At 39.9% G+C, this 15,756-nt stretch overlaps 2 protein-coding genes and 1 pseudogene across 2 annotated transcripts; 2 read left to right on the top strand and 1 right to left on the bottom strand.

Annotated features, from left to right (window-relative positions):
* The first annotated feature begins 2,737 nt into the window (after positions 1–2,737).
* pnhd (pinhead) lies at positions 2,738–7,474 on the top strand. The gene is made up of 7 exons (XM_076097287.1): positions 2,738–2,789; positions 3,339–3,434; positions 3,637–3,776; positions 4,113–4,389; positions 5,251–5,432; positions 6,249–6,307; positions 7,324–7,474. The coding sequence occupies exons 1-7, from the start codon at positions 2,738–2,740 to the stop codon at positions 7,472–7,474; spliced, it is 957 nt and encodes a 318-aa protein (XP_075953402.1).
* A 1,548-nt stretch (positions 7,475–9,022) lies between these two features.
* Positions 9,023–10,956, top strand: admp (anti-dorsalizing morphogenic protein). The gene is made up of 5 exons (XM_076098685.1): positions 9,023–9,507; positions 9,612–9,748; positions 9,857–9,976; positions 10,091–10,280; positions 10,529–10,956. The coding sequence occupies exons 1-5, from the start codon at positions 9,213–9,215 to the stop codon at positions 10,954–10,956; spliced, it is 1,170 nt and encodes a 389-aa protein (XP_075954800.1). The 5' UTR covers positions 9,023–9,212.
* A 303-nt stretch (positions 10,957–11,259) lies between these two features.
* LOC142956003 (excitatory amino acid transporter 1-like) lies at positions 11,260–15,463 on the bottom strand (annotated as a pseudogene).
* Between the last annotated feature and the right edge of the window lie 293 nt (positions 15,464–15,756).

The following is a 15,756-nucleotide window of genomic DNA, read 5'->3' as shown; positions in this document are numbered from 1 at the left end:
TGGCTGCACAAATAATTCAATTAAATTCAATTTATTTGTTTAGCCTAAAATCACAAGTCACAAACTGCCTCAGAGGGCTTTACAATCTGCACAGCATGCAACATCTTCTGTTCAAGGACCCTCACACCGGAACACAGAAAACTCTCCAATAAACCCCTTTAATGGGGGAAAAGGGAAGAAACCTTCGCGAGAACAACATAGGAGGGGTCCCTCTCCCAGGATGGACAGAAGGGCAAGACATGCCATGTGTACAGAATGAACAACTTAATAGAATTACAACACATTCAATGCATATATTATAAATAATTGCGATGAGAGTAAGCAGAATAATGATGGAAAAATTATGACTACTAAAAATAACAGCAGCAGTGGATATAATAGAATACTATTGATAATAAAAGCATTAATGGTAGCAGTAATAGAAATGTAACTAATAATAACTATAAACCATTCATATTCCCCAGCAAATCAAAACAAAAGTCAATTTACCCTTGTAGCTGTCTGACCGTTCTACACAGTTACACAGTGACCCAGACACTGACCATGACACCAGACAGACACAAGGTCACACCGTCGGCACAGTCATCCTGACGTCACTCCCGTCAACCTCTGCCACCCATCATCATACATAAGCTGCATGTCTATGTCACAAGCGACTCAGTATAATCCAATCACCGCCTCGGTGATCATCTCAGCACATGCAATGTTGGAGGATTGTTGGGATTGTATTGAGGAAAGGTTTACGGTAGTTGGGTGAGAGGCTGCATTCAAACAGGTATGTTTGTAATAGAGGGGGGATTTTCTCATTTTTCAGGACAAAAAAAACACTATATCACTGCTAGGTTATGAAAAACTTGATTTTTAAAAGACAAAGAAGAAGCCACTTACTACCAGAATACAGATTGAAGAGGAGTAAGAGATGAAAACAAATGAAATACATCTTTAAAAATATCATACACGTTATCCTAAGACATGCAGCTAAGACAGTTGAATGTCTTGGAGATTTATTAGCTAAACCATTCTATGGAAAGTAAGTGACATTGATTGTATACAATATAATAATATAATATGTTATATTATCTTTATAAAAAAATACATATTTACATCTCCAAATCATCCATTTAATGTCCACCAAGAAAAATAAAAATATTTTAATAGATATGTTTAAGATTCTTGAAAGTTTCAGAAAGGTAATTCTTGACCTTTGAAACCAAACAATCTCACCACAATTGTCCTTTAGTAACTGTTCTGGAGCTTTCAATTGTATCGCACAATCTTCCTCAACACAGGAATTTGTCAGAACTTGTTTGGATTTCCATTTTTCGACTTTAAAGTCCTTCAAAATGGCAATTATATGTCAACTGGGCTTTATTGTAAAAAGTTGTGTCACGCAATCGAAAGCTCCAGAAATAACACGGCATTTCCTTTTATTAATCAAACTTACAACGTTTAGTTTTGGTTATGAGTTTTAAACTTGTTTACCTCTGACCCCTGATGACAGTAGTGAATTCATATTAAAAAACGTAACGTATTTCACATCTTACAAAACAAACCACACAGTTATAAATAATTTCAATAACATTACAGTTTTGTGGACCGCCATTTGAAAAACAACTGTGGTCATCTTTATAGTTTTTTGACAATATGTCATATCATCTACATGATTAAATCAAGTAATCGCTACGACTTAATCCGGGTTTTACCGGGATTACGATTCATGACAATAAGATTTGTTGTAATTTAATGAAAGCAATCAACAGTTGAAACTGCTGTTGGTGTCACCTTAATCAAGGTGTCTGAGTGCTGATGGCTATCTGAACGATGATCCGTTGATCCCGGGGAAAATGAGGGGATCATATCAACACTTCAAAGAAGGACTAACACCTTATTAAGACATGAATGGAGAATCAGTATAATGCCAATATTATAACATGTCTAAATGTCTTCCTGTGCTTTTAAAATAAACTTTTTAGAATGCAATGGGATATGTCTGAAAAAGGAACGAAACAGAATAGGTTGCCCTTTTTAGATGAATTTACTTGCAGTGTATTCTGGGCCTTTTTGCTAGTTAACATGTGTTCTTAGTTAAGTTTCCATTTGAATGTATGAATCTTATATTTAAACAGAGATTGACTTTGTCTGAAAAAAAAGTATGTTATTTTAATTTAATCTTGGCTCTTTCCTCTGCAGAGGAAAAAGAAGCAGAGATTTTAAGGGCAGCTCTGAAAGGTCTGGCCATTTGGTGTCATGTTGAATAAACACAAAGGTGCTGGAGAATTCTGAAGGGGAGGCTCAGGCCCCCACGCTGATCCTGTTTATGTGTTTGGGCCAGGTTTTGTTTTAAGTCAGAGGTGCTAAACACCTTCCCCCTGAGATAAAAGATGATTAATGCCTTTGAATGAGCGACGCTTTAATGGCTCAAGGCTACTTAAGCACTTCATTAGGGTGAGCTCGGGCCGGTTGACACACTCGAGCCACTGGGTCCCTCGCGGCAGAAACAGAAAAACTGAAGAGATTTCCTTTGAAGTGGGCCCTGCTTGTAAGAACTCCATCCCACAAGGCATTCAGCATGGGAATTTGATTAGCTCTCACTTTTTTTTGACCCCACACCACATTGAGAGCTGGTTTCCAGGTGACATTTGGGGCTGAAGCTTGATCCCATATAAATATCAGAGGCATCAGTGAGCAGAGGGACACTCAGTATTTGGCAGCTGAGGAGCAGATTGGGACTAGAGCCATGGATGTATCCGGGCCATTTCTTCTCCTCCTGTGTGCCCTCCACCTGACCTGTAAGTACTGTTTCCACTTTTCTCTACTGCTGTTGTGACATGTAAAGAATCAGCTTTTCACTAACTGGACAGACACAGATCTGCTCAAATATACGTATCCCTTATGATATGACTGTAAAGATGAGTGTAGCAGAGGGAGCGATGCTGCACCCAAGGGGGGGGGGGGGGGGGGGGGGGTCCATCCACTTTCCATTTCACTAAATATGAACTCTTTTTTCATGCAAATCCAAGATGAAAATTTTCCAGATCAATAATAGTCATGCATATAAGTATTTTTTTTAAATAAATGAATAGTGTGTTTATATGTCTGTCTGGGCTTAAATAACGGGCAATTAATGCATTTCATTAAAAAACACAAAACACCTTGAGGAACATGGATCCTGCACTATTGAGTTTAACATGCAACATATTGGGATATTTTGGATTTGAATTAGCTCATTTTGGAAAATATAATGTTTGAAATCATCTTTAAGAAAAAGTATGCTTACTCTACAACAACTATAATGCCAACAGTGTTAACGCCCTGATGTTTTGTGCTATGTTTTCTAGTGACTGTAGTGTTGAGCAAACACATAGATCACAGAAACGTGTTCACACAGAGACTGTGCTGCAGAAGACAGAGCCACTTTGTCTACATCGGACAAGGTAAAGCACCACCACATGTCCTACATCAGTACATGTGTATGTTTTCATTTGCCATAGTCCCCTAACAGAAGCCAAAGAATGAGTTCTCAAACGAACAGGGAAATTTAAAAGCAACCGATACTATAACTTTTTTTAAAGTAATAATTTTTGAGATAATAATTCACATCAAATCAATTATGTGTGTGTGTCTCTCTCTCCACAGACATCTCTGAGAGTCCTGTCAGTATTGATGTGGGAATGTGCAGGTCGCATTGCGGGGGAGCATCCAGGCCATCACATGAAGCAGGACAGCAGGAATACTCCAAACATTCCTCAATGCTGGAATTTCTTAGGAGCAAGAAAGTAAGTGAAGTTTCCCCTCACGAGCCACAAGGGCGCGCTGTAACTTTGTGATCGTCGTCAGGGTTGTCCTGCTCAATTCCCAATAGAAAATAAACTTGATAGTGTAAATAAAGTTATAACGGAATCGTCACGAATCAGTTACTTAATTATTAAAAGCGTTATTAATATTCTAAGATTAGCATAAGGGGGCAACTCTGCATGAACCAAACAATAAAACCATATCGTCAACTACACGTGTAAAAAAACACTCAAACTAAGTAGCACCACTTAAATGATGCACACAGAAATATGCTGTGACATGTCTGACCCAAACAAAACTCTCAACCCTTACAAAAGACGAGGACACGCGGACCTGCCTCTCCAGACAGCCCGGAGCCGCTGAACCAGCTGCCCTCCTGCTGGATGAACCAGGTGTGTGAGCCGACCGGCATGCGTGTGGACCGGGTGCTTCTGTTAGAGGGACCCCGAGAGGTGGAGGTCATCGAGGGGTGCCAATGTGAGATCAAGCTGACTCTGTGCATCAGGGTCCCCGCACTGAGGACGTACCACTCCGAGACGCCGTATGAGACGGTCATCGACGTAGGAGGATGCTCCCGGTCCAAGGGCTCACCAGGTGTGTGTCTGTATATGTGTGTGTGTGTGTGTGTGTGTGTGTATGTGTACCTGTCTAACAACAATCAAAACAGGAAGAGGGGCTCAACCAAACAGTGAGCAGCTAATCAAATGAAAAATGACTGAAAACAAATGGCAAGTTCTTACTACAGACAGAAAAATGGTCGATTAACCTATTTAATTTAATACAAATGGAGATACAAACTATACAGGGACATACAAAACCAAGTCAAGGGGAGATTCAGGAACGAGAGTTGTTATGCTTTCTCTCAATTTAGATCAAATTAACTTGACCTTTTTATTTCATTGCACATCAACATAGGGTGCAGTGTCACTGTGTTAATGTATTATATGTTTTGGGGCTAAGAATGAAATTATAACAGCAACAGTTATAATGATATTCACTGCAGGCCCATTGTGAAAGCAGCACTGCTCTGCTGGATTCACCAATTATTATTATGCTGATAAGAATGAAACCGTACCTTACTTTTGGGCCATTTCTAGATTGTGACTAAATATAATAGATAGATAGATAGATAGATAGATAGATAGATAGATAGATGTATACTTTATTCATCCCCAGGGGGAAATTTGTTAATGCATGAGTTTGATTCAGTAATGAAATATCTTTATTATTTTAGGTCTCTTTTCCAAATTTTACTGATATACACTATTCTCTAACAGCACCAGAACAAACCACAGCTCATGGCGTTGATGTCTAAGACGCATTGATCAGAGTGGTCACAAAGCTAATCCTGTGTTATATATGTTGCTAGTCTGTTTATTTTCCTTTGGATCACAGATTACAACGCAGCTATTGCTCCTGCTCATAAACAACTTTTCCTTTTTGAATCCTCCACAGAGGGATTCTCCTGTGTGCCCATTCAGTTTGACTCAGCCTTGGTGGAAACCCCCAACAAAGCGGACCTGATCCAGACAGTGGCAGCCTGTGAGCTGAAGGAAAGCTGCTACAGGGTTCCATACGTGGAGTATTACTATGAAACAGTCCACCATGCAGATGGAGTTAAAGAGGAGAGGCTCAAAGTAGGTGTTAATTCTGATTTATCACTAAAACGTTTAATTCTAGTTCTCATAAATCATGAGTCTTGTTCATCCACAACAAAAAATGTGTGTGAATTCAACTTTATATTTGTATCCAGCCTTTGAAAATATGCTTCATCTCTTCTTTGATCAGCATGGCATACTTAACTAGACGAGTGATACATTTGTGATGCCAGTTTCACACTCTCACTTTTGTAGCACAGTTGAGAGGAAACAGGGGTCTCGTTATAGTGCCAGACAGTAAGAAGTATCTTTATTCATCAGCCACTTGTTGGGAGACAGCACTTAATTAAGCTAATCCACAGGCCAGTGGCTGGACTGCAAGATGGGTTGCATGCTTATTCACAAGACAATACACATGCTAGACTGGCAGATTTCAGTTCTAGTTCAACTTTATTCAGGGAATAAAATTAAAACCTGATTTAAACAACTTTGTTGCCCATGTTAAAAATAAGGATTTATACTCTTTATTCTGTCTCAAACTTTTAGCATTCACAAAAGCCCCACTTTGATGCACTTACTACAAAGTTCATCCTCAACCCTCACAAAGATCAAAATAATTCAATAAAACATCAGACTTTACATGATGAATAATTAGATTTAAGTTGACACAGTTGGTCATATGCTGTTCCTCAGCTCCAAAGGTGCGAGCGCAGTGCAAACACAAATGGCTCCTGCAGGTGTCGAATCAGAGCAGTTAAAATCCTAAACAGCAGCTGGGCTCCAACTCAACTGGGTCAATATTTGTGACCAGCTGTGAGCTGATTGCCCTCTCTCTGTGTTGCTAATTTTCCACAGGAAATAGATGTGGGCAGATGTTTGGGAGGCTGCACTACAGGAAACCGATGCCTTCTCAGGTAAGCATGAACACAGCTGCTACACACACCCACAACCACACGTCCTCTGCCTCTCTTATAACAATTGCCTGTGAGTTTTCACACTTTCTGCACTCAGCATGTTGTCCCCGATTAATTCCCTCACCATATGTCCCCCTGTCAGAAATACCAGACTTGTAACAGTGTGCGATAAGAGGTTGATTTGTTTGTACTATTTTTGCTCCTCTATTCATAAAATAAAGTAAAATGATATGATGAAGGAAATAGATGGTACATTAGGAATGTGAACCTCTTATTATTTTTATTTAAGTACGATAAACTGATATTTTACAGTTAAAGTAACCCCATCATACATGTCAACATGTTGCAGCACTCGAATGAAGCTATACGGTGTTTACTCTGAGTGAAATATTCAAAAGCAAGACCAAAGATGTTTTTCATGGCTTCACCATTATATCAAGTTTAAATATTCTTCATATAATGTGCCTTTTTTAGACACATGTTCTCTATATTCCCCCTAACATGTTCTTTATCTTTGAAAACTTTGGTCTTGCAACTATAATTTAAAATAAAGCACTGTTTTTGGGGGGGATGGAAAGCGTGAGTTTGTTATCACTGCCCCAACAGCAGGTCATTCTGGTTTAATAAGAGGTTAATGCATGGAATTCATTTTGTGTGTTGTACAGTTGTAAACCCTTTATATCAGCAGTTTCTTAATCAGACTCATAATACTGTCATTAAAAGCGTATAGGCAAGATTTATTGTAGTTAAATTGGACAATAAAAAGTTCCAAAATGTCACTGTACAAACATGATCAATCATAACAATTAAATAACCTCACATACTAAAGTTAACTGTCACTGTGTCAATAGACATATCAACAGGTGACTAGTAGTTCTCTTGAATACCTATGTTGAATACACTTATTGTAAGTCGCTTTGGATAAAAGCGTCTGCTCAATGACTGTAATGTAACAGGAGGCCAAATGTAGATAACTAACAAAGTGATTTTAATGTTCTTGCGATTTTCTTTTGCAGGAGTCAGTCTGATCCTGCAATCTGCCACTTATGGGCTGAAAGACAGTCCAGCTCCTGCGCTCCGCAGGGCTACGAGAGCCACAGCTTCCTCAACCCGCATGGTCAGATACGCACCGTCCTCTCCATCACTTCCTGTCTTTGCCAAAACTGAACACGGCGCCCTCTACTGGAAAAACAACTTCCAATCTCTTCTCATGAGAAGTTCTAATTCACAGCCCGTTGATGACCCCACCACTACTATAACATTTGTTTAAGAATTTGCTTCCCAAAAGTATTATTGTATTATATGTAATATATGTAAACATGATAATTTTGTAAATAAATTTAATACAACAATGTGTGAGGACTTGTCATGGGAGCATGAACAAAACATGTTTACGAAACTGCTAATACAACTTAAAACATTTTGGAAAGGCACAATCCGAAGCAAAACAAATTTAAGACATTCGAATGTGTAGCCCTATTCTAAATGATTATAAAAAAACGTATTTAGTATAAAAAATTCATAAACTTTGTTTGAGTTCAGAAAACAAGTTAACACAACAGAAACAAGTGGAAGTATTGGGAGGCCTGACAGACAGTCTTTTTGACTTGAAGACAATCTATGAATCAATGAAATCTGAAATTGATTTAAATAAGTATCAGAGTCTAAAGTTTCAAAGAGACGAAATTAGACTTTGAAGAATCACTGGAAAGGAGCATATGAAAAGCTAAGCAATTTCGCAAACGTGCCTTTGAAAGAAAACACGTGCAGGTAGTAAATAGCTCCTTATTTGATATGAACGTGTGAAACAACTCTTTTGTGTTTTTTTTCTGTCACACTATAAGGAGTTTTATGACTTGCTTACAGGGTGTGATGTGGAAAAAAAAACTTAGATCTCTTAAATGTTTATTACAGTGGGGGAAACAGACTTTTTTCATTGTCAACCTGTCTTTTACTCGTGCGTAATTGTGCGTAAAGATCAAAGTAACCAAATGGCACAGTTAGCCAGTTTCCTAGGAAGGGATTGAGTTGGCTTTGATGAATGAATCAAACATAACCTTAAAGAACACCTAACATTCAAAAAATGTTTTTACATAGTTAATATATATGAAATATCTAAATGATTTAATTGATTTATTACAGAAAAGTGTATTTATTATGGGGAAAATGAGAGAAATTGCTGGAAGTTACAGTAATCTTTTCAGCACCACATCCATTTAGCCATATCAGGAGGTCAGTCCAGTTGATTTTTTTTTTAAACCACAAAACTGCAAATTTGGTGATTATCCAGCTGGATGAGCAGTTTATGTAAATCTCGCGACGTGTAGCCAGCGACACCCGTCTCTTTATCGAAGTAATTGGTTTCCACCTAAGACACTGTGACCATTATTCTAAATTAATGGATTCATTTAGGAGCAGTTAACCTCCCATGGTGAGTACACTTCCTCAACAGATCAGCTCCAAGTGGATTCTGTTCATATTCGTTACATTCCTCCGCTATAACATAGAACATCACAGAGGAAATATATCCCACAACAACAACAACAACAACAACATCACTGGTCAATAAGTATCAAGCTTTTTCAAAGGCTGAAATTAGTTTATTTGAGCGTTTATTGCCAGACGTGGAGACAATGGGCTCGAGTAAAATCTACAATCGGGTTCACACCTTGTTTACGCCGCCATTAGTCTCCCTTTACATTCGCTGATTGGTGATTTACATTTGCGACTAAATAGCATCTTTACTGCTGTTTACCAAGGCTTTGGGGGCACTGAAGAGTGAAGGGGAGCATTTGATATAAAAAGTCGCGCTTCCAGGACCCTGCAGTCACTCGTACTCCAAGTTGCTGGCCGGTTGTGTGGTCCGAGGACACCGACGCACAAGGGATCTACTAAACTTTTAGCCATGATGCTGTTTGTTATCAGCTTCGCCGCTTTAGCGTGCACCGCCGCTGCACGGCCTTCACGTAGCTATCTGGAGAATCATTTCAGCGCCGAGACTGAGTCAGAGGAAGTACGCTCAGCTGCCATGAAGAGACTTTTGGAGGTTTTTGGGATGGAGGACCCCCCTGCTGTCCATGGACACAAGCAGGCCCCTCAGTACATGCTTGACCTGTACAACACGGTTGCTGATGTGGACGGTGTGACCAAAGACCCGTATCTTCTGGAGGGGAATACTGTGCGCAGTTTCTTTGACAAATGTAAGATTTTGATTCACGCCTGTTACTGCTACTGCATGGTTACTGTATACAGTGGAGTATGATGACGTTTGTTCTGGTCTCTAATGTCGTAATATCCATTGCAGTGCACAGTGAACAGGTGGAGTTCAGGTTCAATTTGTCCACGGTTGGTAGTACTGAGAAGGTTCTCACTGCAGAGCTCCATCTCTTCAAGCTGAGACCTCAGTCAACACTGACATTCAATAGACACCATTTCTGCCAGGTACGTAACATTACATACCATCATGGTTACAATTTAATGAAGGAAGTATCTCTCTGTTGGACATTACTGTAACCCCCCCCCCCCCCCCATCTCTTTTGTCTCATTCAGGTCAGCGTTTATCAGCTGCTTGACACCAGCAGAAACAACACACAGGGCAGGAAGCTGCTGTCTTCTCGACTCATCCCAGTCCACTCTACTGGTTGGGAAGTGTTCACCATCACACAAGCAGTGAGTATTCACTTCTTTTTAGGGCTTGCACGAACTTATGTACGTGCATTCTGAACATAACTTCCTGAATTATGTGTTTTTGAATTGACTAATGATGTGAACTTCTTCATGAAGGTGCGCTCCTGGATGGTAGATGAAGGCAGTAACCTGGGGCTCCACGTGGTGGTTCGGACCCTGGGAGGAAGCATGATGGATATGAAACTGATCCGCTTTGCTTCAGGACGCACCCACCACCAGAGTAAACAGCCCATGTTGGTCCTCTTCACTGACGATGGCCGCCGCTCGACTACTCTTGAAAGCATAGGTGAGATTTAGGTCTCTATTTCTCTCAAACAAATCTTTTTCACATTTAAATTTGCACATTTCTTCCCATACAGTTACCAGACACAATGCTAATTGGCTGTCAATACAATACATTCCTCAGTCGGCGTGACAATACATCTGAATAAGAGCAATGTGGGAAGGAAGAACAAATGTTAGAGGCCCCAATTCATAAGAACCTACTGTATAAAATATTGTGTTTTCTAACAAAAGACTCTTTTTGCTCATCAGACCCAAATGACACCACAGCCACAGCCACTTCCAGCCTGCCCCAAACCCCAATGTCAGGTCCATCCTCCCGCACCGCCCGCTCCCTGGACCACAGCGAGGAGGAAGGTGCTTTGCCCTGCCAGCGCCAGCCCCTCTACGTGGACTTCGAGGAGATCGGCTGGTCGGGCTGGATCGTGTCTCCCCGGGGCTACAACGCTTACCACTGCAAAGGCTCCTGCCCCTTCCCTCTGGGTCAGAACATGAGGCCAACCAACCACGCCACCGTCCAGTCCATTATCAATGCTCTGAAGCTGATCAACGGCATCGAGACACCGTGCTGCGTGCCCGACAAGCTCTTTTCCATCAACTTGCTCTACTTCGATGATGATGAGAATGTGGTGCTGAAACAGTATAATGACATGGTGGCTGGAAGCTGTGGCTGCCACTGACATCAACTAGTCACTGGTGTCGGGCTGCACAGATATTCATTAAAAATACTCAATAATAATTGAGGTTTTTGTGCATAAATAGCCAGCTGCCCTTTAAATTAGTAATGTGATATATAAGATGTGGCGTTGTAATATATGTAAATATCTATAAATTATAATATATGGCAGTGATGGAAGTGATATCATGTAAAAGATGTGAATGTGTATATTTTATTTTTTTCTGTTGTGGAGTCAAAATAAATGGTGTACCAAAAAAAAAAGATTATAGAACAAATTTATTTGCTAAATATTTTTCTCTCAAAAGTGTGATATTATTTCAAGGTCTACTGAAGCATTATTGATTATGACAGAAGAACTACACAGTTAGCTATCAAAATGGATTTTAAGTGTCTCTTTTCAATAACACAGATTCTATAACACCTAATCCAAGGTGGGAAAACAGTCGCTTCAGAAACTTATTTGTCATCTTTAATAAAGAGTTATATATGTCTGCACTGCCATCATGCATTTTCTTAAACATTAGCCTAGCTTGAATCAAAAAAATACTCCAGCAGGACTTGTTGCTGCAAGAATGCACTGAGGTATTGCCTCTCAGTTAGAAGGTCTCACTTTGTTTTTTGTCTTTCACAAAGCATTCTTCTGCAGGACTTGAGCTCTGGAGCTCATGTCTGGAGAGATGCTGCACAACACCCACACCGATACAGTCCCCCAGCACGTTGGTGGTTGTCCTCAAACGATCTCTACCAACAAGCATAAGTTCCGTTGTGAGTGTGACTTGACCACAACCAGAGGAAGTCTAACGTTTTTTCAGAATATGTGTAACTTTGTGTTATCCTCTTAACAACATGTACAAGCAGCCTAAATAGATATGCAATATATAGCACAATAATCACAGAACAAACAAACAGACACTTACAGCATCGAGTCAATAGCGATGATAAATGAAATGCCTTCAAGCGGCAGTCCAACTGATGTCAACACTATCGTCATTGATACCGCGCCGCCCTGGGGGATACCTGTGGCCCCAACAGCTGCAGCTGTGGCAGTGATACTGCAATTACATGATTTTGAATGATAAACAAGTACCAATAATTAACATACACAGGAAACATCCAGGAAAACTGATTTGAAAATAGCTAGAATATGCAAGGAATGTATTTACATTTTATAAAGATGAAGAGATGTTTACAATGTGCATTAAATCATACCTGATGATGATGATTTGACCCAGATCAAGCTCCATATTGTAAACTTGAGCGATGAATATGGAAGCCACTGCCTCATAAAGTGCTGTGCCATCCATGGTCAATGTGGCCGCGACAGGCAGCATTACGCGTGTCACCCGTTTGTCCATGTTGAGATTCTCCTCCAAACAGCGGATACTGACTGGTAGAGTCACAGCACTGTAAAAAACAACAACAAAAAAAACATATAAATTACATTAATTTACCAATGGTAATCAAATAATTATTCAAGATTCAGTAGTTTGTTTTATTTGTGTTATGTGCCGTATTTCCTCAAGCCAGATCCATCTTTAGTTAAATGTATGAACTGTAGCCAACAACAATGAAGACTGGAAGTCCAACCCACCTTGATGACGTCCCAAACGCAGTGGTGAGAGGCTCGAGCAGACCAAACATAAACCTGAAGGGATTCTTGTGTGTGACCATGAAATAGATGAGGGGAAGGGTGAGGAAGCTGTGGATTACCAGGCCAGTGATCACAGTGAGAGCATACATGGTAAGCTGGAGACCTATAACTCTGATGTCTTTCAGATTCAAAATCTGTCCTCCAACCAAGAAAAGGATTCCCACTGGGGAATACCTGTGGGAGAAGGGTGACACAGCACAGGTGCACTGTAGGGGGCAAACGCCATCATATATTTCCAAGGATGATGATACTGTGTTTTAGCATTTTACAAACTTTATTGAAATGTTGCTATTATTTTCCACATCTGCGTGTTAGCAGCTTCTCGTTCTTACCAGATGACGATGCTGATCAGATGCATGGTGGCTTGATTCAGGCAGTCAAAAAAGTCCCTCAGAGGTTTTGCCTCATTCTCCATACTGCTCAGGACTTGGCCAAAGGAGATGCAGAAGACCAATATTCCCAAAATATTGACTCCATCTGAGGTGCCTGTCATCGGCACTGTGTCATCTATAGGGTTACCAGTAATGCCGTTACAAGGCATGATGATAACCATTTGTATTGAATAAAATAAATGTAAAACAATGTATCACAATTACTAAGGAGGTCAAAAGAAGATAATCTTACTGAACCTACTTGTTTGGGTCAGATTGACAGCATCAAGATTTTTGGCATAAACAGTTTTTTCCTGAACAAAAGAAGAAAACCTTTGTTTGTTGTCAAGTACAATTATGAGAAAGACAAAAAGCAAAACGTGACGGCTTCAGATCTCACCTTGCTAAAACAAGCAGCCACCAGATTTGAGGGAAACATATTTCTGCAAAGAAACAGAGCATGGTTAGCTTAGACTGAATTTTTACATTTGATTAAGTATATTGATCCTTTTTGATGCGCATGCACCTGATCAGATCCAGAAAGGCATCCACAGTCTGCACAGCCTTCACTTGACCACCAGAGGACGCTGATGCACCTACAGGTGATTTCCCTGGCTGGATGAGAACAACAAGCACGATGCCAGTGAAAACAGCCATAGTGGTTCTTATTATGTAATAGCAAATAGCCCGGAGCCCCATTTTACTAGAAGTCTTCCACTTCACAGATGACACACCTGAAATGAAAATAAGGTGAAGCATATGAATGTCACTCCATGTTTTAGATGTTTGTTTTTTTAAAATACCACAGCAAAATATGTTTGACATGTACTATATGTACAGTATATAAAGTATATTTAGTATATTTGCATCATGCAAATTATTAACATTTTAACATGGCAAACATACTCTTACACACTGTTCTTCGGCATACATGAACATAATTTATCACGGTTTCATGTGCAATTCAATGCAATTCATCGAAGCTCAGCAATAAATTCCAAACATGTGAATCTTATAAAGCTGAGTTATAGGCTGTAGCTATTGGTGCTGTTGCTGTTTTGGATTACATTGTATTGAGGATGTTTGTAACATTCTGTGGGAATGCTGTTAAACTGAACATCTGCTAGTGACTAACATCACTGGATTTACAAGGTTGGCAGACTGATAATGTAGAATGACATGGAGGGTAATATTCTTGTGCAGGACACACTATAATACACACACATAGCCACCCAATTGGGCCATTTGACTGTAACATCCAGGGATCTAACCTGTAATCAGACTAGAGACGATGAGAGGAAGCACCAGCGACTGTAGCATCCGTAAGAACAGCTCTCCAGGAAAGGTGAAGTATTATATATTTCTGACTGTCAGGTTACAGGATTGCACAGCAAAGCCCAGGCCAATCCCTCAGAGAAATGTAAACAAAGCAACATGTCATTGTGTCTATCAAATTACTGGTTCATTCACAGGAGGTACCAAATGCAGTGCAATCAATAAAGCACTGCTGGAAAAATAGCATTATGCTAACAAAAACAGGTGCAATCTCCAATAACATGCCCGTAATGTGATAAAGTACTCAGGTGAAGAAACCCGACAGACATGGAGTTTCATCCCAGATTTACATCAACTACAACATCAACTACAAAGAGACACGAAAGACTACAAAGAGACAAAAGCAACTTACGACAAGAGACACATAATGAATATGAAAAGGGGCAAGACAACCACAAAGAGACACAAAATGACTCCAAAGAGACACAATGCAACTACAAAGAGACTCAAAAGGACCAAGAAGAGACGCAAAACCACAACAAAAAGGGGCAAAACAGCCACAGACAAAAAAAGAACTAACAGAAGACCAAAAAATAACAAAGAGACACAAAATGACCACAAAGGGACACTATAACACAGAGAAATGCGTAACGACTACAGAGACACAAAACAACAACAGAAACAGGTAAACAACTATAAAGTATGTGTGACTTGATCCTAATTAGAAGAGATGATGGGGCCTTTTGCATGCCATAAACTGCCTATAATTACTGCTGGCATGGCAAGAAAGTTGGCAAATTAAGTCATCAACACTCACAAATAAGTTTGCAATTCTTTCAATGATGCACAGAAGCATTACAGTTCACATTATTTTATCCAATCTCTCGGATTCGATCAAAAAGGTCATAAAATATATATTTTTTATTACATCCATTCAACGGTAAGATTAAAAGACAGTGTTACTTCAGAAAGAAGTTAAATTTTGAGTGATAATATTTTGAAAAAGACTTACCTATGACGATAGCAGCCACAGTGACGAGAACAAAAGCATTTCTCCTGAGAAAACCTTTGATGTCACATTTATTCTGGGGTGGAGAACCCAAGCTCGAGGGCTCAGAAGTCTCCTGGTGTGTCTGGGTGTCGTGGTCATCTGTAATGTCCTCTGTGCTCAGCCTAGACAGACTGTTAGAGTTGGGTGGCACCTCTGGCATACTCTGCCCCGAAGAAACGACAGCAGGCACATTTCATTTCTCAACATGGCATTACAAAATCTGCTCGTTTATGACAGCTATCCAATGTAGGATGAAAAATTAAGAACAGAATTTACTTTAATTTGTAAAAGAAGATACAAAGCTACATCCTCAGCCTCAGCCTCAACTCATTGAATCAAACCTTTTAAGGAGCCGGAAAGTTCCAGATAGTTCCGTCTTGCAACTTGAACTGTTTTTGGTGTCAGTTCATTTTCAATGTAAACTTAGGTTCCACCCCTTCCCCTGGGCCATCT

This window comes from Anarhichas minor, unplaced genomic scaffold, assembly GCF_050575085.1.
Source record: "Anarhichas minor isolate MPS153535 unplaced genomic scaffold, ASM5057508v1 ptg000024l, whole genome shotgun sequence".
In the NCBI taxonomy this organism is placed as follows: Eukaryota; Metazoa; Chordata; class Actinopteri; order Perciformes; family Anarhichadidae; genus Anarhichas; species Anarhichas minor.
Note: the sequence above shows the minus strand (reverse complement) of the source record. Positions and strands in the feature narration are given on the sequence as shown.

Excerpts from the sequence above, each read along its gene's own strand:
- pnhd (XM_076097287.1), top strand. The coding sequence starts at position 2,738 with ATGGATGTATCCGGGCCATTTCTTCTCCTCCTGTGTGCCCTCCACCTG. Across the intron at positions 5,433-6,248 it reads TTAAAGAGGAGAGGCTCAAA|GAAATAGATGTGGGCAGATG; the intron begins GTAGGTGTTAAT and ends AATTTTCCACAG. Across the intron at positions 6,308-7,323 it reads GGAAACCGATGCCTTCTCAG|GAGTCAGTCTGATCCTGCAA; the intron begins GTAAGCATGAAC and ends TTTCTTTTGCAG.
- admp (XM_076098685.1), top strand. The coding sequence starts at position 9,213 with ATGATGCTGTTTGTTATCAGCTTCGCCGCTTTAGCGTGCACCGCCGCT. Across the intron at positions 9,749-9,856 it reads ATAGACACCATTTCTGCCAG|GTCAGCGTTTATCAGCTGCT; the intron begins GTACGTAACATT and ends TGTCTCATTCAG. Across the intron at positions 9,977-10,090 it reads TGTTCACCATCACACAAGCA|GTGCGCTCCTGGATGGTAGA; the intron begins GTGAGTATTCAC and ends TTCTTCATGAAG.